General features: G+C 49.0%; 1 protein-coding gene across 1 annotated transcript in view; it reads left to right on the forward strand.

Moving 5' to 3' along the window:
* Positions 1–22,544, forward strand: part of LOC119964880 (3-oxo-5-alpha-steroid 4-dehydrogenase 2-like) — a 62,122-nt gene that overhangs the window by 21,350 nt on the left and 18,228 nt on the right. Inside the window, exons 3-4 of the mRNA XM_038794997.1 lie at positions 13,035–13,198; positions 18,556–18,657. Of these exons, the coding sequence (XP_038650925.1) occupies positions 13,035–13,198; positions 18,556–18,657 (266 nt within the window). The remainder of the gene's footprint in view (positions 1–13,034; positions 13,199–18,555; positions 18,658–22,544) is intronic.

Below are 22,544 nucleotides of genomic sequence, written 5' to 3' on the forward strand. Positions count from 1 at the left end.
GTTCAGCCCAGTCCATCACACAAACCCGCCTCCTGTCCATTGACTCTCTCTACACCTCCCACTGCTTTGGGAAAGCGGGCAGCATAATCAAAGACCCCTCCTACCCGGCTTACTCACTCTTCCAATTTCTCCCATCGGGCATGAGATACAAAAGTCTGAGAACACGCAATAACAGATGATAGCACACCTGGCACCGCGGGGGTATGGGGGAGGATCCTACTCCCGGTGGCCCTCAAGGTGACAGTCGCCCTTAACGTTTACTCGACGGGGTCCTTCCAGGCACCGAATGGGGACCTGTCCGGAATCTCACAGACCTCGGTGCACAGGTGCATCCGCGCCATCTCAGAGGCCCTACATGCCCAGGCATATCAATACATCCACTTCAATGTGGACCGAGCCCACCAGGGTGCCTGGCCAGTGGGGTTCGCTGCCATCGATGGGATGCTCCGGGTCCAGGAATAATCGACGGGATGCATGTCCCCCTACGAGCACTGGCTGATGACCAGCCGCTCTACACAAACCGAAAGGGGTTCCACTCAATGAACGTGTCGCTAATATATGACCATCAGCTGCGCATCATACACGTCTGTGCCCGGTACCCGGGTAGTGTGCACGATGCCTTCATCCTGGCACACTTAACAATTCCTGACATGTTTGAGATGCTCCCCCCATTCAAGGGTTGGTTCCTGGGTGACAGGGGTTATCTGCTGCGGTCGTGGCTGCTGACGTCTATCCAGAGGCCACAGACCGACGCGGAGACCCGTTACAACGACGCCAATGCAGCGACCAGGGGTGTGATCGAGCGGTGCTTCAGCCTCCTGAAGATGCGGTTCTGGTGCCTGGACCACTCTGGAGGGGCACTCCAGTGTGGGGCTGAGAGGGTCATCCGCATTGTGGCGGCCAGCTGCATCCTCCACAACATCGCACAACAGAGAGGCGATATGTTGAAGGAAGAGGATGAAGGCCAGGCCTCATCCAACATGGAGGATGCAGGGGAGGGGTTGATGGGCAAAACATGAAGCCCAGGCAGGCATGGGAGGCCGCACGATGTGCACCAGGGCCACGCGCACAGGACACTCTGATCGCCTCCAGGTTCACCAATGAGGAGTGGTGGTGGGGGGGGGGAGGGGGGGGTATGGGCCAGGGGCATGGGCACCACATCCCAACCCCACAACCCCTTACTTCCACCCCTCGCCGGCCACCCCCCCCCCCCCCCCGGGGCCTACTAACACCGTGGTACACACCTGCCGCACTACGGGGTGGGGGCAGTAACACCAGGGCTAGTCCGTGGGATGGAGGATAATGACAACCCATTCTGCGATGAGCTCTGGCGCTCCGCATCATACGACAATGTCTGACTCCTGCCCACGGTAGCACTTTCCGCCGTCCACCTTGGTGATCCTTCCCTGCATATTAGTTGGCTATTCCGTCACACGGTCCCATTGGATCCCTGAGGTAGTGGTGGTGGTGACGGTCTGGGGGTGGGGGGGGGGGGGGGGGGGGAAGCACGGGCCATGTCTGGGGTGGATCCCCAAATGGTACAGCAGGAGTGGGGGTGGCTCGCTGTGATTTCCGCCCTGCAACATCAGTCCCCGTTGGCTGACATCTTCTGGGGCGACCGGGCCTGGATGGGCTCGGCTACTGCTCGGATGTCCCAGGTGTTGTGGTACCACCCTGTTCTGCCCACTGCCCACCAGATGTGCCAGGGACAGGAGAGGGGTAGTCAGAGTTCCAGGACCACCCCTGCGGGAGTCATCGGCACGGGCCCCATCACCTCCTCCTCCCTCGGGGTGCCTGATGCCCCCTGGGCTACTCCATGGGAGGGGAGTCTGAGCAGAGCTATCCCCTGAGGATCTCCCTGGAGGCCCGCTCTGGTCTCGACCAGGGTCTGCATGTCCGCGGCCATGGAACACAGGGAGTGGACCATCACCATCTGGGATTGCGCCTCATCACACTGCGACTGTGCCACTACATTCTGGGTTTTTCATCACACTGGGACTGGGCCACCTAATAATAATAATAATCTTTATTGTCACGAGTAGGCTTACATTAACACTGCAATGAAGTTACTGTGAAAAGCCCCAAATCACCACATTCCGGTGCCTGTTCGGGTACACAGAGGGAGAATTCAGAATGTCCAAATTACCTAACAGCTCATCTTTCAGGACGAGTGGGAGGAAATAGGAGAACCCAGAGGAAATCCATGCAGACATGGGGAGAACGTGCAGACTCCGCACAGACAATGACCCAAGCTGGGAATCGAACCTGGGACCCTGGAGCTTTGGCCTGCTGTGACTGGGCCATGCTCAGGAGTGCCGCTGCGATTTCCAGGTGGCTCTGGGACATGGTCGCCTGTGAAGTGGGAACCCTGTCCTGGGCCTCGGCCAGCTCCTGCACAGAACATCCCAGGCCTTGGACATGCTGATCCATAGCCAAACCATCGCACCAATGCCTCCACTGTGGACGCCACTTGTACGGTGTTGGCCTGGGTGGCACGCCTGGTTGGCACCACCTCCTGCTCCTGCACGCGGTTGGACTCCTCCAATTGCACCTGCAGGCGCTGGATGCTCGCCGACATCCCCTCATGTAGTCCCTAGTTCTGTAACTGCATCTCCACTATGGATGGGACTGTCCGTCCCAGAAGCCCGAGACCAGTCTGGACGGCAGGTAATTTCTCGGGTCAGCCTGCCCTCCGACCGTCCGCCCCTTCGGGTGTTCCTACCTCCATCTGCTGTACCAGAGCAGCTGAGTGATGCGCACCAGATAGTGTCCCAGGAGCCTCTTCAATAAAGTGCCCAACTGAGGTGGGTGTCTCTGGGATGGTGGGAGGTGTTGGAGACAGCTGTGGCGGGAAGTATGTGTCATCCGCCGATCCGAGCTCGAATACGATTTCAGCGACGGGCAATGGAGAATCCCACCCCTAGTCTCGCAAACGAAGAATCCTGCCCCAGAAATTCATGGGCATTCATATTAAGAAAAGAATGACAGGCCATGTCTCTTTAGGGGGAGACGAGACAAGCAAATGGGAGAAAAGGGAAGAAATTTAGATGGGAAAAGACGGGAGGAGGCTCGAATGAGCATGAACTGGATGGGCTGAATGGTCTGCTTCTGCATTTATGCTACGTAATTCTGCATGGTGGCTAATCACGGATATCGGAAACTGAAGAGCTCTGAAGAGTCACACAAACTGGAAACGTTAACTCTGTTTCTCTCTGCCCAACCTGAGATTCTCCGGCTGTTTTAATATTAGAAATGGTTTACCCAATCTGTATTAATTAACTAAATAAGCAGAACAATACTGCCATGAGTATGAGTAACCTAACCTATTTGTTGTGAAGCTGTCTGGATCGGTTAAAGCCCTCCTGATTTTAATTCCTGTACAAGTCAATTGAGGGCAGGCTGGGTGTAACCCAAAATTTCATCCAATCCCGTGAGAGTTCTGCCCAGCGAGACAGGTTAAAAGTCGCAGAAAATAGTTTACGGTCATGCACAGCTGGTGTTTTCAGTTTTCAGGAACATTCTAATGTAAAGATTTTTGAAATTATATTATCAGAGGATGATGTTAGTAATTTAAGCTGCTTTAAAAATCTCAAAGGAAACAAACTCTGACTTTCATCGCTGGTCTCTGCGAGCACTTTTATGTCATACACCATGTACATAACACATGGTGAGAAGTCACATTGACAGTGAGGTTGGAATTTCCTGAAATAATGTGAGCTGCGAGGCACATTGTTTATCCAGTATTTCCATTCTCCGTTTAACTCGCTCTCTATGTAAACCGAAGGTTGATAGATAAATCGATCCAGCTACAGCCCAGTGAAGTCAAAAATAAACCAGAGACCTTGACCACACGACACCACAGTAAAAAGGGTAGCCGCTAAACACCATGGCCGGGGATTCTCTGGTATTCGGCGGGGCGGGTCGTACCATTGCCGAAGAGTGGCGTGAACCACTCTGGCATCAGGCCGCCCAGAAGGTGCGGAATCCTCCACACCTTCGGGGGCTAGGCCGGCGCTGGAGTGGTTGGCGCATGCGCAGGAGCGCCAGCGTGTTCCAGCGGGGTTTCTTCTCCGCGCTGGCCAATGCGGAGCTTCACACAGGCCGGCGTGGAGGGAAAGAGTGTCCCCACAGGATGGGGTAAGTGAGCTGAAATCACTGAATTCACTTTCAATCAACTTCCTAAAGTTCTGGTACATGAGTCACCAAAGTTAGTTTGCAAGTACAACGGGTGATTACAAAGAACAAAGAAAAAGAAAATTACAGCACAGAAACAGGCCCTTCGGCCCTCCCAGCCTGCACCGATCCAGATCCTTTATCTAAACCTGCCTCCTATTTTCCACCTCATAGGCAACCAGAGCCACCCTGGACATTGCAGTGGCAATCCTGAGTGTGGCCCAGTCAAAATGGACCATGGCTGAGAGCATCGGCAGCATTACCCAGACGCTGGCCAAAGTGGAGCAGACAGAGGGAGGTAGCACAGTCCCAGAGGGAGATGACAGTCACTGGCTGATGTGACACACACTCAGACTTTTGGCGGCATAGTCAATGGATGATATGGCACAGTCCCAGATAGAGATGGTCCACTCCCTATGCTCCATGGCCTCCAGCATACAGACCCTGGGCGAGGCCAGAGCGGGCCTCCAGGACTGTCAGTGCCAGGTGGCGGGGGATAGCTCCACCCACATCCCCATCCCATGGACTAGCCCAGGGGCAATCAGGCACCCCAAGGGAGGAGGAGGTATTGGGGCCTGTGCCAGGGACTCCTGCAGGGGAGGAACACTGCAGCACTAGGGGGAGGGGAAGAGGCTAGGGGCACGGACACCATATCCCACCACAACACACCCCCCCCCATGCCCTCCCTGCAATCCCCTCTGTAATACTTTCCTGCCTCACTACGGGGTGTGGGCCCAGGGTTGGCAGTAACAGCGGGTCTGGTCAATGGGATGGAGGGTGATGACAACCCGCTCTGCGATGCGCTCTTGTATTCCGCATCGTTTGACAACATCTAACTCCTGCCCATGGTATCACTTTCCACTGGGTGATCCCTGCATGCAAGCTGGGTATTCCATCACATGATCCTATCTAATCACTGGGATGATGATGGTGGGAATGTTCGGGAGGGGGGGAGCCCAGGCCACCCACGAGGCTTCACGTGGTGCCTCCTTGGCACCTCCGCCTCCTTGGCCTGTTGGGTAGCCGGCTCCTGTTCCTCTGGGGCAGGCTCCGCTGCTGCATGCTCCGCTGCTGCAGCTTCCTCCTCCTCAAGCATTTCCAGCTCGCACGGCTACAGGGCATCCCCCAAGGCTGCAGCGGCCAGCAGGGAGGCCACCATTGCTGGTCGAATTCCAAAATCCATTGTCTGTAGAGGGTGAAAGGTCAACATGTTAGCATGGTGCGTACCTCCAGGTCCAACCAGGTCCACCAGGCTATATAGTGTACCTGGTTGGCACTGCAGTCTGCCTCCGCATGTCCCACCCCCTTCCCCCACCCCCAGCTCCGGACCCCTGGCCCCATCAGTGGCCGTCACTGTGGGGGACCTCTGGCCCTGGTGCCAGTCCCTGCTGCCAGGGGTACTGCCCTTGCCAACGGTATGCTCCAGGACCTCCGGCCGATGCTCCCGTAAGGTCTGCTGTGGGTGTTGCCCTGGGTGGGCTGCCAGCAGTTGGCACCCATGTGGGGCAGGGTATGGCAGAGGGTTGGGGATCACCCATACAGCTGGTGTCACTCTGCAGAACCAGGGGCTAAGGTCAGTGGGCTGCACAGCATGATGGCTACCGTGCAGCCCGCGGCAATGCCAGCCTGTACTGTACAGCGCCCCAGTCCCATGGGAGGTCACCCCGGCCACTCAGCCTATCCTCCCGTCAGGTGACGGAGAATTGCAATTTTCCGACAAATCGGCCCCTGCCATGATTTTGTTGACAGAACCTATTCTTCTCCAAATCATGTTTCGCGATTTTGACGTCATCCAACGGAGAATCCAGCCCATGATTTCTTTCAGGCGGTCAAGAGTCCGTGGAATGCTCTTCCCAAAAGAGTGGTGGGGGCAGGGCCTTGGAATATTTCTAAGGAAGAGGTAGATAGATTCTTGACTAGGGTATCAGGGTCGGCAGGAATGTGGAGTTGAGGCCACAATCAGATCAGCCATGATCTTACTGAATGGCGGGGCAGGTTTGAGGGGCTGAATGGCCTACTCTCTGCTCCTGGTTTGAATGTTTGTTTGTCAATTATAGTTTACAGAAACACTGTAGGGTGTAATAAAGAGTAATTTCCAACATCTGCACATAAATCAAGGATGGTAGAATCATGAAAAACAAAGGCCACTAGATACTGACAGGCTCTTTCCACTGGTTATAATAGGGATTATGGTCTCAATAAAAGACAGTGGCCATTTGGGACTGAAATGAGGCAAGGTTTCTTCACACAGAAGGTTGTGAATCTTTGGAATTCTCTACCCCAGGTTGCTGTGGATGCTCCGTCATTGAGTATGTTCAAGGCTGAGATTATGGTTACTAAGGGAAGCAAAAGATATGAGGATAGGGTGGGAAAATGGAGCTAGAAGATCAGCTATGGGCTCAAGGGGCCTTATGTCCCACAGCCGCTCCTGTTTTTAAAATTTTCTTCAAAATCTACTGTACGCCTTTCCCCCAAAGCTGAATTGTCAGCTAGAGATCATGGTCAATCAGGACATTTAGCGACTGGTATCCCTTCCTCATGATTACAGTGACGGGTTCCTCAAGTGGAGTTTCCAGAGCCATGTGACAGCTATGAATAACCCTCTACACCTACCGAAGACAACACGCCTGTGGAGGGAGATGGACTGATGGAAATGTTGGTTTGCAAGGCAGATATTAGGAACTTGGGACCAGAAATTAGATCAAAGGTGTCGCAGGCAATTTAGGGGTTAACCAGATTGAAAAAAAACACTGCTAGCACGGAGTTAGAGGGATACGCCCACACCTGGCCGATTTACAGTGTCCCAGTCGGATTTAAACTCGTTAGTGGGAATACACAGGATGCCCCAGATCCACTGTCCTTTGGGACACATGTCTGACCAGCCATTAGCGTATTACAGAGTCTGATGGCCTCTTTGTCTGTCAGTGGGAGGTTAGTTGCTTATCAATAGCTTGGTTCTGTTCTTTGGGAGTGGACAAACAAACATCCAGGATAACAATGATAGGTTCAAGTCTGGAAACCCCAGAGGAACTTTGTTTGAATGGTTGGGTGGAGCTTAGAGAGAGAAAAAGAATCCTGTTTTGAACACCAGAAGAAGGCTTTGGAAATCGACCGAGAGAGATCATGAAAGTTGCCACCAAGGCAGTCTATAGAAAAAGGTTCTGAACAAATGTCCCTGGCAAAAGAAAAATTGCTTCGGAAATGCAAGTATTTCCTTTGTCTGTGTAGGTGGCATGAGAGATGCGTGTTCTGGTCAACTGCTGTTTATCTTTTTATTTTTTTACATTTTTCCCAATTGAGGGGCAATTTTGGCATGGCCAATCCACCTACCTTTGGGTTGGGGGGGTGAGACCCACGCAGACACTGGCAGAATGTACAAATTCCACACGGACAGTGACCCTGGGCCGGGATCGAACCTGGGTCCTCGAAACAATGCCGCCCTGGTAAAGTGCTGTTTATTAGGAACTAGTGTGTTAAGGTTATGAAACAAGATGTAATCTGTTGGTATTAGAGTTTAAAAGTTTAAATATTGATTTTCTTTTGTTTTAACAAAGTTTGTTTATAAAATAAGAAAGCCCTATTTCTTATATTATCACTCCTGGAACAAATCGATTTTTCCACACCGCCTGTAAACAGAAAGTGGTTGCGGCTATGGACCAGTCTCTTGGACACTGTTGAGAGCTGATCAGGTGTCCGTAACAAACAGGGGACTCGTGACCAAAATATTCTTACATATAATTCCTTGTTTGGCTTGGGTTATTGAACTTAAAGATAGTGAGTGTGTGTGGATCGATTACAACTTTGCAGGTTTGAAATATTGAACGGAGAGTGTCTGGAGATGGCCCTTGCAGTTACAAAAGATGTCCTGGAGGAAATCACTCGGGAGGATTTACGAAGGAAATTGAAAGCAAAGCTTTTGATTTTGGCAGGGGAACTAATCGACTTTTCCACACTGTCTTAAAACAGGAAAAAGTTGGGGCTCTGATCCAGTGTCTTAGCCACTATTGAGAGCTGATCAGGCATCCGTAACAATGCTGTATTTTAATCAAGTTGGATGCTAAGTAGATACAGCTTTCTATCTCTCGTTGAATGCAGCTCTTCACAGCTCTTTCGTTGATATTACAGAGGTCCCTAACATCCTCCAGTGAGGGTGGAAGTCCCATCTCTAGCCAATTAACGCTTGGAGCATTAAATGGCTATGTGGATGCTGTGACTGGTGGGGATGCATTCCCTGCCAACTATTTGGGTGCTATCTGAAAAATTCTGTCCTAACAGGGTCTGACAATTTAGGGACAGTGGAAGAATCAAGAGTAGTGGTAATGAGCTAAATAGAGCTGGGTCATTGTAAATGTGGAGCCTGGTGTTCTTTTGGATGATCATGCAGCATGGAGGTGAGAAACAGGAGGGAGCCCGGATAGATCATTGGTGGACATTGTACAAGTGGGAAGAGAAGCCTTTTTGAGTGATTCTCTGCCCATGACTGGATAGATAAGAATGGAACAAGGTGAGTACAGTCCCATCCAGCTGCCAATGGTAGAGAGGCATTGAAGGGTAATGGTGTTAAAGGATGCAGACAGGTTGAGAAGGCTAAGGAAAGATAGTTAAGATTTTTTATTAATATTTTTACTCAGGGCTTTTTAATATATATGTATATATATATACATTAAAATATCAGAAGACCAAAACATCAACATAAACAGAAACCACAAATCCTTAACCTCCCCCGACTCCAACACCCCGCTGCACCCCACCTTAAGGTGATGGCAGCAAACATGAAGGAGAAAGGAGATGGTACCCGTGGAGAGAGAACTATTAACAATATCAGCTATGGGAACTTGAAAAGGAAGATGTATGGTCAGCAGTTCAGTGTAAATGGGGTCAAGGGAGCAGAAGGGATGTGAATTTAGGTCTGGGGAAGCAAGCATCCAAAGAGGAACTTTGGTAGGCTAGAGGAAGGGAAGGAATCAGTTGAAGTGACATTTAAGTCCATAAGCTCCTATCACTTGCTGTCAGAGGTGAGGGTGGAGGAGGCAGGACATAGGGGTTTAAGATAGTCTGAAGTAAAGAAAAGAAGTCCGAGGTTACCATTGCATTCCACAATAACCCTGGATTAGTATGCAGTTTTTTTGCAAACAGAAGCAGCTCCCAATAGTGCTTTATGTGGTCCAGTAACATCTGACAATGAATGGCTAAACTGGTTGTTTGCCATAAACATTCAAGTGGATCTGTATTAAAGGAGCATGGATAAGGTTCTTATGAGGGAGGATGATCAGGGTGAGAGAGATCAATGGTTTTAAATAGGGATTGGGTGACAAAGGTGGGGATTTTAAAAGTGCAATTGTATGTGATTTGTAAAAGAGATTTTTGTGGGGATGGACACAAAAGAAGGGTTGGGGAGGGGATATGCATGGAGAAGAACACAAGGAAGTAATCAGAAATGGCCTTATTGTGATTAGCACATTGAGAGCAGAAAGGTCATGTCAAGGTCAGAAATATGGAAGCTTATGTGGAGGACAAGATTAAAAGAGGACGAGAGAGGGCAGTGAACTCATCAGAGAGAGGGTATGATGAAATGGATGTTGAAATCACTGAGGATGAGATGTTACTCAGTGCAGAGGTTGAGGGAGGTAAGAAGTGTGGGTATCTCAGCGAGTAACCTGGCATGGTACATGTATGTGTGGTAATGAATAATGATTTAAGTGAGAGTATACTGATCCTACCCACCATTCTTAAAGGTCCACAGAAATCAGATCCTTTAGTCTTACTAAAATGGAATGATGACGGGGGCAAGAGAAGAAACACATCTATTTTTTCTTTGCTGCTTCTCTTGCTCCATCACTATACTTTGGCTGTGAAAGATTTCACTTCTGTCATTCAAGCTCTACTGTCTTTCACCCTGTCACAGATCTTTCCTTCGTCCTTTGCCTACCCATCCCTTGCTCAAAACCTATTACATTTCTAACTTTTCCTCTGATGATATATGAACTATCATTTGTGTATATAATATAATAACAAAACTTTATGTAAACATTAGTGCCCGTATGTATAGATTACAACTTGAGCATCCGACCACAGGTGCGTGGCAACATGAGAATGTTACTGGAACACAGACACATGTGAGGCAGAACGTGGATAGCACGCGTAAAGTCCAGTCGCATATCGAGTAGCTCTTTAGTCAACAGTAATTAATACTAGTTAACTATAGTTATTTGTATTTAGCCATAGTATCCAACTGTAATCATAGTAAACATCATAGAAACCCTTTAGTGTTTTAGTTAGATAATAAACGGGTTTGTTCATTTACAAAGCCGTATGTTCTCTGATCACTACAACCACTAAGACATCGGCATCCGTGCATACAGAGAACATTACATGGTACCAGGTGTGGAGTGTCAAATGAGTGCAGTTAGGAAAAACTAAATACGGCAAGAAAAATCAAAAAGGCCAATCGGAGGCTCGACTAGAAAGAAATCGGCTGTGAAACTTGAGACGACCAGGTGAAGCGTGAATGGAAGTATTCAGGACTCACGGCCCATTTCTCACGACTGGTAAGGTAGACGCCAACTGGTGTGCTTTTAAGCAGGAATTTACTTTTTACGTGGAGGCCCAGGGTCTCCAGGAGGCATCAGATAAAAGGAAAATAGCCCTACTGATGACTGTAGTTGGTCCCCAGGTAATTAACTTATATAACACATTCCAGTTTGACTACTGCCATCCGAAGAACAAAGTAATGTTTGAGCAATATGTATTCGATTACAAAAGTCGGGCGAAGCATTTGACTCTTTTGTAAGAGACTTGCATCTTAAAGTGCATTCCTGCAATTTTGTAGACCTGCAGGATTCATTGATTAAGGACCAAATTGTTTATGGACTTAAAAGCGACACGTTACGTGAACAATTGCTGCACGAACATGATTTGACTTTATCCGATGCAATACGGATCTGCAAGGCCAGTGAAGCTGCTTTGCAACAACTCATGGAACCTTAAACACAGGGAGGTGACGTGAAACGAAAAAAACAAGACAAACGCCATCTTGACTGTGTCACAGCAAAACAACCAAGGTGGTCAGCATATGTGTGGCCATTTTAGACCATAACAGAACACACCACTCTGTGTTCGAGGTGCAGCAGAACTCACAGCCTGCTTAAATGGCCTGCATACGGCAAAACGTGTGCCAGATGCTCAAAGTGCAACCATGTTGCCCAGCAATGCCACTGCCATACAGGTGAATGAACACAGGTGCCGAGGAGCATCAACTACGTAAATTAAACAAGAAACAACACTTCTACATTGCAAAATGGCTGCCGGAGAAGGCAAGATGAACACACCCGTGCAACAGATGACGACGAATATTCATTCTTCATTGATATCGTCGAAGAAGACACAGAACGATGGGAACAGGGCAGGTAGACTATTGGACAATTCAGCAAATGATAAATCAAACCAGGACATTCAACAAAATGGACACTGGTGCCAGAGCAAATTTAATAAACAAGGCAGACCTCAAGAAGATGTGCAGTCAGCCACACATTCAGCCAGACAATGATGCAGTCTCACCCAGGTTACCACGGCACACAAATTAAGACGCTTGGAAAATGCACTCTCCAAGTAGAGGTTAACGAACAATCATATTTGGTGGAATTTGCGGTTGTAGAGGCAAATAGGAGATCACTGCCAGGCGCGACAGTATGTGAGGCCCTACAACCAGCCCAGCGGTTTTACGATCAAGACGACAATTTCTTTGAATTCGCCAAATTGCTCAGCTATCAGCTAATCGTAAAGCAGCAAAACGCTGAAATGACTTCCCTTGCAGCACTTGGACAGCAGCCAATATCCCTGCAGCACATGGATACCAGCCAATACTGAACAGCACAACGGTGAGACCTGACATAGCAAGGAAATCCCTGAAGCCAAATAAAACGGAATCATTCCCTTCAAAACCTAATCGGGATGTTGGGCTGGCAGCAAAAGCCAGCAAGACATTTAAACACCACAAGTTCAAGACAAAGATCACCCTACGCATCGAAGGCAACCTGAAAGACGAAATCCTTGAACAGTACAAGCCTGATACAGACTTTTTAAAATGATGAACATTTAAAATTTGCATGCATACAATTTGACCGATTTAAGATTCATGTATCTGTAAATAGTTTATACGCGCATGTCAATGATTTAACAATTATCATGAAAAAGAGGAGAATGTGATGATATGTGAACTGTCATCTGTGTATATAATATAATAACGAAATTGTATATAAACATTTGTGCCCGTACATATAGATTACAATTCTAGCATCCGACCACAGGTGGCATGGCGACAGAACATTCTTGGAACACAGACACATGTGAGGCAGAACGTGGATAGCAGGCATAGAGTCCAGTCGCATATTGAGTAGCTCCTTAGTCAATAGTAATTAATACTAGTTAATCATTTGTACTTAGCCATAGTATCCAACTGTAATCATAGCAGACATCATGGAAACCCCTTTAGTGTTTTAGTTAGATAATAAACGGTTTTGTTCAATTACAAAGTCGTATGTTCTCTGATCACTTCAACTACTTAGACATCGGCATCTGTGTGTGCAGAGAACATTACATTTCCCAGTTCTAAAGAAATGTTATGGACCTGAAACATTTAATTCTGTTTCTCCCTCCACAGGTACTGCCTGACTGGCTGAGTATTTGCAGCATTTCCTGTCTTTATTTTGGATTTTCCAAAAACTACAGCATCTGCTTTTCAGTATACATTGAGAGATTTATTTTTGCCCTCAGCAGATGTTGTGCCTTTTATGTGTTTTCTGTAAGACAAGCTTCTTGTGAGGATATTTTAATAATGTTTTTTATTAATTCTATTTTATAAGGACATTTATCTATGCAGTTAGAAACAATGGATGCCCCACAACTCTGCAAATAGTTCTCTCTGGTTGTTTATTCTGTACCCTGAATGGCTACCTTCAGGGATATACCATGGTCTACTGCACTCGCTATGATGACAACTGGACCACTGGCTTCCAATTTATCTCAGGTAAACCTGACCCTTTGAATGTTCTGCATTCGGACAGGGATACTCATAATGTGGCTCGTGGCCAACAATAGCTTTTGTGAACTCAAATTTCATCCCTCAAACTAAATATAGTTTTCATCTATGTAATGGATCCCACCTTAAAGTCCCTTGCACCCCAATTGTGTTCACAATCTGATCTATACATTGGTCTCAAATTTTAACATGAGTGCTGCTTTTTGGGGACCGCAGATTGCAGGGTGAGAATGTTCATAATGTTGGCAAAAAATCATTGGGACCACCCTATTGACCAATGAGACCATGATGCCACGGGTCACAGACTAAGATTTGACAAGTTTCCTGAATTGAAATTGGCACAATTGTCCTTACAGAAAGAGTGAGGAATGACGGGGAGTGCCAAGATTAAAATTGATAAGGTTGAGGAGGGCACATTCAATACTTTGGAACAAATAGTAGTGGACTTGGCAAGTTTGGGGGTGTGGACATTTAATCTGGCAGGAGAGTGGTTGGTGGGAACACACTGCCTTCCCATCTCTGCCCCGATTAAGTCTGTGTGGTCTCGCTCTGCCACTAATACAATAGAATAGAACATTACAGTGCAGTACAGGCCCTTCGGCCCTCGATGTTACGTCAACCTGTGAAACCAATCTAAAGCCCATCTACACTATTCCATTATCATCCATATGTTTCTCCAATGACCATTTAAATGCCCTTAATGTTGGCGAGTCCACTACTGTTGCAGGCAGGGCATTCCACACCCTTACTACTCTCTGAGTAAAGAACCTACCTCTGACATCTGTCCTATATCTATCACCCCTCAATTTAAAGTTATGTCCCCTCGTGCTAGCCATCGCCATCCGAGGAAAAAGGCTCTCACTGTCCACCCTACCTAATCCTCTGATCATCTTGTATGCCTCAATTAAGTCACCTCTTAACCTTTTTCTCTCCAACGAAAACAGCCTCAAATCTCTCAGCCTTTCCTCATAAGATCTTCCCTCCATACCAGGCAACATCCTGGTAAATCTCCTCTGCACCCTTTCCAATGCTTCCACATCCTTCCTATAATGCGGCGACCAGAACTGCACGCAATACTCCAAATGCGGCCGCACCAGAGTTTTGTACAGCTGCAACATGACCTTATGGCTTCGAAAGTCAATCCGTCTACCAATAAAAGCTAACACACCGTACACACTCTTAACAACCCTCTCAACCTGGGTTGCAACTTTCAGGGATCTGTGTACATGGACACCGAGATCTCTCTGCTCATCCACACTATCAAGAATCTTACCATTAGCCCAGTACTCTGTATTCCTGTTACTCCTTCCAAAATGAATCACCTCACACTTTTCTGCATAAAATTCCATTTGCCACTTCTCAGCCCAGCTCTGCAGCTTATCTATGTCCCTCTGTAACCTGCAACATCATTCCGCACTGTCCACAACTCCACCGACTTTAGTGTCATCTGCAAATTTACATACCCATCCTTCTATGTCCTTCTCCAGGTCATTTATAAAAGTAACAAGCAGCAGTGGCCCCAAAACAGATCCTTGTGGTACACCACTATAACTGAACTCCAGGCTCCACTTCCTATGAACCACAACCCTCTGTCTTCTTACAGCTAGCCAATTTCTGATCCAAACCACTAAGTCACCCTCAATACCATGCCTCCGTATTTTCCCCCTACAGTGAGGAATCTTATCAAATGCTTTATCAACTGCTTTACCCTCATCCACCTGTTTGGCCACCTTTTCAAAGAACTCAATAAGGTTTGTGAGGCACAACCTACCCTTCACAAAACCGTGTTGACTATCTCTAATCAAATTATTCCTTGCTAGATGATTATAAATCCTATCTCTTATAATCCTTTCCAAGACTTTGCCCACAACAGAAGTAAGGCTCACTGGTCTATAGTTACCGGGGTTGTCTCTATTCCCTTCTTGAACAAGGGGACAACATTTGCTATCCTCCAGTCTTCTGGCACTATCCCTGTAGACAATGACGACATAAAGATCAAAGCCAAAGGCTCTGCAATCTCCTCCCTAGCTTCCCAGAGAATCCTAGAATAAATCCCATCCGGCCCATGGGACTTATCTATTTACACACTTTCCAGAATAGCTAACACCTCCTCCTTATGAACCTCAAACCCGTCTATTCTAGTAGCCTGTATCTCAGTATTCTCCTCGACAACATTATCTTTTTCCTGTGTGAATACTGATGAAAAATATTAATTTAGCGCCTCTCCTATCTCCTCGCACTCCACGCACAACTTCCCACTATTGTCCTTGACTTGCCCTACTCTTACCCTAGTCATTCTTTTATTCCTGACATACCTATAGAAAACTTTAGGGTTTTCCTTGATCCTACCTGCTAAGGACTTCTCATGTCCCCACCTGGCTCTTCTTAGCTCTCTCTTTAGGTCCTTCCTAGCTAACTTGTAACTCTCAAGCGCCCTAACTGAACCTTCATGTTTCATCTTTACATAAGGTTCCTTCTTCCTCTTGACAAGTGATTCAGCTACTTTAGTAAACCACGGTTCCCTCGCTCGATCACTTCCTCCCTGTCTGACAGGTACATACTTATCAAGGACACGCAGTAGCTGTTCCTTGAATAAGCTCCACATTTCAATTGTACCCATCCCTGCAGTTTCCTTTCCCATCTTATGCATCCTAAGTCTTGCCTAATCGTATCATAGTTGCCTTTCCCCCAGCTATAACTCTTGCCCTGCTGTATATACCTATCCCTTTCCATCGCTAAAGTAAACATAACCGAATTGTGGTCACTATCACCAAAGTGCTCACCTACCTCCAAATCTAAAACCTGGCCTGGTTCATTACCCAGTAGCAAATCCAATGTGGCCTCGCCTCTTATTGGCCTATCTAGATACTGTGTCAGGAAACCCTCCTGCACACATTGGACAAAAACTGACCCATCTAAAGTACTCGAACTATAGCGTTTCCAGTCAATATTTGGAAAGTTAAAGTCCTCCATAACAACTACCCTGCTATTTTCGCTCCTATCCAGAATCATCTTTGCCATCCTTTCCTCGCCATCTCTGGAACTTTTCAGAGGCCTATAGAAAACTCCCAACAGGGTGACCTCTCCTTTCCTGTTTCTAACCTCAGTCCATACTACCTCAGTAGACGTGTCCTCATCAGACGTCCTTTCTGCCACCGTAATACTGTCCTTGACTAACAATGCCACACCCACCCCTCTTTTACCACCTTCCCTGAGCTTACTGAAACATCTAAACCCCGGAACCTGCAACAACCATTCCTGTCCCTGCTCTATCCATGTCTCCAAAATGGCCACAACATCGAAGTCCCAGCTACCAACCCATGCTGCAAGTTCACCCACCTTATTCCGGATGCTCCTGGTGTTGAAGTAGACACACTTCAAACCACCTTCCTGCCTGCCGGTACACTCCTGCAACTTTGAAACCTTACTCATGACCTCACTACTCTCAACCTCCTGAGCACTGGAGCTACAATTCAGGTTCCTATCCCCCTGCTGAATTAGTAGGAGCTGGTTTAGCACACTGGGCTAAATCGCTGGCTTTGAAAGCAGACCAAGGCAGGCCAGCAGCACAGTTCAATTCCTGTACCAGCCTCCCCAAACAGGCGCCGGAATGTGGCGACTAGGGGCTTTTCACAGTAACTTCATTTGAAGCCTACTTGTGACAATAAGCAATTTCATTTTCATTTTTCATTTAAACACTCCCAAAGAGCATTAGCAAATTTCCCCCCCAGGATATTGATACCCTTCTGGTTCATGTGTAGACCATCCCGTTTGTAGAGGTCACACCTACCCCAGAATGAGCCCCAATTATCCAGGTATCTGAATCCCTCCGTCCTGCACCATCCCTGTAGCCACGTGTTCAACTGTTCTCTCCCTATTCCTTGTCTCGCTAGCACGTGGCACGGGTAACAACCCAGAGATTCAACAAACTCTGTAAGTTTCCACCCTAGCTCCCTGAATACCTGCCTTACATCCCCATCTCTTTTCCTACCTATGTCGTTGGTGCCTATGTAGACCACGACTTGGGGCTGCTCCCCCTCCCCCTTAAGGATCCCGAAAACACGGTCCAAGACATCATGGACCCTGGCACCTGGGAGGTAATGCACCAACCGTGAGTCTCTCTCGTTCCCACAGAATCTCCTATCTGTCCTCCTGACTATGGAGTCCCCAATGACTAATGCTCTACTCCTCTCCCCCTTCCCTTCTGGGTCAATTAATGCCTGCTTAAAAACCTCATCCTGTCTTCACTGATATTTACCCAGCTGTGGGGGACTCGCCATGTGGGAACCCAATAAACTAAACCATTTTGGGCTTGATTTTGGGCTTCTGGGGGTTTCTTTGTTCAAAGGCACTCAGTGCCTGATCGAGGAATCTGGCCTGGTGGGGTGGGGTGTGAGGGAGGGGCTGTTGACAGCCATCCCCCCTGCCTTTGCTGCTAACAACCTTGCACACTCTCTGATAGCCTCGTCTTGCAACCCATCCTGCCAACATGCACCGCTGGCCAGGCCTACTCCGCAATCCTGCGCCCCATGTGGGCAGTGGCCACTGCCACTCTAGTGATGCTGTCAAGCAATGAGGAGATGCTGGCCTCTGATTGGCCTGCTGTTCTCAATGGATGTGACCTCCTGTGCCCGGGGTCCTTAATCCTGGGGAATGATGCCCACTGCTGCCCAGTAAAGTGCCTGACTAACAATTAGCTTCATAGACCTTCCTGAAAATAGGAGACATGGAGCAATTGCCTGCTTTCCAGTTGGCAGGCAGAATCCCTATTTACCTCCATTAAATACACCCAGTGCCTCTATGACCTTGGAGGAGATGGTAGGAGAGGGACAGAAGGGCAGGTAGGAGGAGTGGGACCTGGAAGAATTACTCCTGTCCTGTACTTTATTTCCTCCAATATGAATGAAGAAATCTTGGCAAAAGTTAAAACTCAGTTAAAGACTGTTGTCCAGCTGCAATTTCAGTGTAATTATTAGTTTTCACACATTGTCAGTTTGTTTGGGAGTTGGCAGCTTTTGAGCTGTGACAGCTTTTTCTAGGCCATTGTGCATGTGGATATTTGCTTTACAAGTACGCTCCATGTCACCTTTTCTGTGCCGTCTTTGCAATTGTTAAACAACTGTTTGACAAAACCAGATTTGTTTTGCTTCAATCAAGGCACTTCTAAGGTCACAGGCTCACATGAATGGATGATAGAATTCACCTTGTCTGATGTTTCTGCACGACAGAACAGGAAATTGACTTAATTTGATCTCCCATGTTGATAAATGACTTATTTTTAAGAGTGAAAACACATTTGTTCCTGTTTCATGATAAATGAACCGTGTTTGTCTCATATATTTTAGGTGCTGTGCTATATTTTGTGGGGATATCAATTAACATTCACAGTGACTGTATATTACGAGACCTAAGGAAACCTGGTGACCTTCGATATTATATCCCTGAAGGTAACATTTTCCACATTTTTGGAATAAAAATCCAGAGGAATTAAGACAAAATAATACATTTCCTTTACAACTGTATTGTTCGATATAAAATATTTGTATACTGACAATTAAGGGGCTGTTTAGCACAGCGCTAAATCGCTGGCTTTGAAAGCAGACCAAGCAGGCCAGCAGCACGGTTCGATTCCCGTACCAGCCTCCCCGAACAGGCGCCAGAATGTGGCGACTAGGGGCTTCTCACAGTAACTTCATTTGAAGCCTACTCGTGACAATAAGCGATTTTAATTTCATTTTTCTCAATTATGAAAATGGTTCTGCCAGAAATGTGCTGGAATTGAGATGGCTTGCGCCATGCTCAATCTCCCAGAACAATCTCACTAACATCTCTCCAAACTGCAGAACCCATCATCAAGATGCAGACGACATGGCAGTGAGGCACCTTGACCTCCCTCCGGATGCACCATTTCCAGTAGAAGTCAGGCCGGGGCCCTTGGTCACCCATGCGCAGGATGAATGTCAGACGGACACCCCCCTGGCGCCTCCTCACAGGACACCTCAAGGTGTGCAGCCGCTGATGATCCACTCTGCCTGTGCCCACACCCACTCCAGCAGTGCGGGCCGCCAAGGGTGCTTCTGCCCCTGAGCAGGAGACCCTTATCAGGCTTCGGGCCACCCAGAGGAAGTCTGTCAAGTTCACCAAGGCATCAGGACGTAGCAGTCAGCAGGCTGACTCTATATCTGCTGCTCTATATCTGCTGGGAAGGTTAGGGCTGCACCTGAGTGTAGTGTTAGGGTCAGGAACATTACAAAATCTTGGTGTAATCTCTGGATCATGGCATGCTATCACTGCTGATAAATTGCACTTTTGTGAAATAATTTGACGGGTATGTGAATGTTCCGGTCAACTGAATGCGTTGTGAATTTGTACTTTTAAATCTTTTAAGGCCGAGGTTTAACCATCCTCCAGACACACAGAATCATAAAATTGCTATGGTGCAGAGAGAGGGCATTTGACCCATCGTGTCTGCATGGGCTCTCCAAATTAGCATTGTGATTTAGTGCCATTCCCCTGCCTTTTCCCCCTACCTGCACGCATTAGGCTATATTCTCCATTCCTGAGACTAGGTGTTGACACCTTCCCCCCAGTCGGTGAACCTGGAGGTGATCAGAGCATCCCGTGTGCGTTGGCCCTGGTGCACACGTCGTGCGGCCTCCTGTGCCTGCCTGGGCCCCATGTCTTGTCCATCCGCCCCTTCCCCCGCATCCTCCTCATAAGAGGAGGCTTGGCCTTCATCCTCCTCCAGCACATCACCCCTCTTCTGCACAATGTTGTGGAGGACGCAGCAGGCCGCCACTTTGTGGGCAACCCTCTCACCGTCATACTGGAGGGCACCTCCAGAGCGGTCCAGGCACCTGAACCACATCTTCAAGATGCCGAAGCACCATTCGATCACACCCCTGGTTGTGGCATGGACGTCATTTTAGTGGGTCTCTGCGTCGGTCTGCAGTCTCCGGATAGGTGTCATCAGCCATAACCACAGCGGATAATCCCTGTCGCCCAGGAGCCAACCCCCCCACAGCGGGTGGGGGCGTCTCTAACATGTCAAGGATCGTGGAGTGAGCCAGGATGAAGGCGGTGTGGACACTGCCCGGGTATTGGGTGCAGACTTGCCAGATGCGCATCAGATGGTCACATATCAGCTGCAGGTTTATCGAGTGGTACCCCTTTCGGTTTGTGTAGAGCAGCCTGCCATCTGCAGCTGCTCGAGGGCATCATGCATCCCGTCGATCACCCCCGGACCCTGGGCATGTCGGCGATGATGGCGAACCCCACTGCCCGGGCATCCTGATGGGCTCAGTCCACACTGAAATGGATGGATGGAAGGGGACCGTGGCATAAAGGTTCAGGGCGAACATCACCTTGACGGTCATCAGGAACGGGTGACCTCCCTCATTCCCCCACGGTGCCAGGTGCACCATTATCTGACAAATATGACGCACTGTCTCCCTACTCAGCCGGAGTCTTCGATGTCATGTCTGGTCCGGCGGTCCTTGAATGACAGAAGCTGCCGGTGCAGCCGTGGCCACATGCGGTATCTCCTTGTTACCTCCTCCTCCTTGGCCTGTTGGACGGTTGATTCTCCATCCTGGACGGCTGCCTCCTGTCCCTCTGGGGCATACTCCGCTGCTGTGCGCTACGCTGCTGCAGCTTCCTCCACCTCGAGCAGCTCCAACTCGTACAGCCGCAGGGCTTCCCCAGGGCTGTGACGACCAGGAGCAAGGTCACCATTACTGGTTGAATTCCAATATCGATTGTCTGCAGGGGGTGAAAGGCCGGCATGTTAGCATGGTGTGTACCCATGCCCAACCAGTTCCAAAGGGCTACATGGTGCCCCCGGTTGGCACTGCGGAACCTGCCCTCTCATGTCCTCCCCCATTCCTGCACCCCTGGCCCCGTCGGTGCCCGGCACTGTGGAGGCCTCTGGCCCTCGCACCTGTCTCTGATGCCAGGGGTATTGTCAGCTGGCACTTTGCCAGCGGTAAAGCTACGCAGCCCCAGCCCCGGCAGGGGTTACAGTGGGCATTGCCCTTGAGTGTGCTGTATGATTCCCCACCGGTGGGTGGGGGAGGGGTGTGCCAGAGGGTGGGAGCTGGACTGCGGGGTGGGGGGTGGGGGGGGGGGGGGGGGGAGGGGGGGAAGGGATGAGGGCACCCAATCGACCGATGTCACATGGCAGAGCCGGGGGCAAGGCGGGTGGTCAGTGGGGTGGGCAGCAAGGTGGTTGCCTTGTAAGCCATGGCAAGGGCGGTCGTGCTTGGACACTTCCCCAGTCCTGTGGGGGGTCACCCCAGCCACACGACCCATTCCTGTCACCCCCTCCGGCCCTCCCCACCCCGGCCAGTGTCTGTCCCGGAAGTCCACGGTCACACCTCTCCGTGTCCTACCTCCTCTCTCTCCCTCATTAGACACAACGCCAAATTTGTAAAAGCACAAGTGAATCACGCCGTCGGGAATTTGGCCCATTGGAGGTGGTAACTCGTGGAGGCCCCGGAGAATACCGGTTCAGGCCCACTAATGATACGCAAAGAGTGTTTACTGTATGTGCGTTCTATACACTGGCGCCGCTATCGTCCGCTGCGATTCCGGAGTCAGAACCGAATCTCTGCCCAATCACGTTTGCCAATTTTGGCATCGGTCGTTGGAGATTCCCGCCCATTTTTTCTATTCATATTCAAGTAATCATCTAATGCCCTCCAGAATGCCTCGATTGAACCTGCTTCCACCACATATCTAGGCTGTGCACTCCAGTCCCCAAACAATTGTGTGTGAAAATGTTTTTTTTTCCTCACACCACATTTGCTTCTTTCGCAAATCACTTTTAATCTGTGTCCCTCTCGTTCTTGATCCTTTTGCCATGAATTTCAACCTGTCTACCCAAATCTCCCCTTAGCCTCCGAGGTGAACAGTCACAACCTCTCCAATCTACCCTCATAACTGAAGTTTCTCCGCCCTGGGGAGGGTGAATTCATCCTCTTCTTGTGCACGGCTTAGCTTAATTCAGCTGAAGGTGCTGCATAGGGCGCACATGACTGGGGCCAGGCTGAGCCGGTTCTTTGGGGGAGAGGACAGGTGTGGGAGGTGTTCGGGAGGCCCAGCGAACCACACCCACATGTTTTGGGCGTGTCCGGCGTTGGAGGGGTTCTGGAAGGGGGTGGTGGGGACATTGTCCAAGGTGGTCGGGTCCAGGGTGGAACTGGGCTGGGGGCCTCGCTATCTTTGGGGTAGCATTGGAGCCAGGAGTGCAGGAGGCCAGAGAGGCCGGTATTCTGGCCTTTGCGTCTCTAGTAGCCCGGCGTAGGATTCTTTTACAGTGGAGGGACGCAAAGCC

The sequence above is a fragment of the Scyliorhinus canicula genome, chromosome 1 (genome assembly GCF_902713615.1).
Source record: "Scyliorhinus canicula chromosome 1, sScyCan1.1, whole genome shotgun sequence".
In the NCBI taxonomy this organism is placed as follows: Eukaryota; Metazoa; Chordata; class Chondrichthyes; order Carcharhiniformes; family Scyliorhinidae; genus Scyliorhinus; species Scyliorhinus canicula.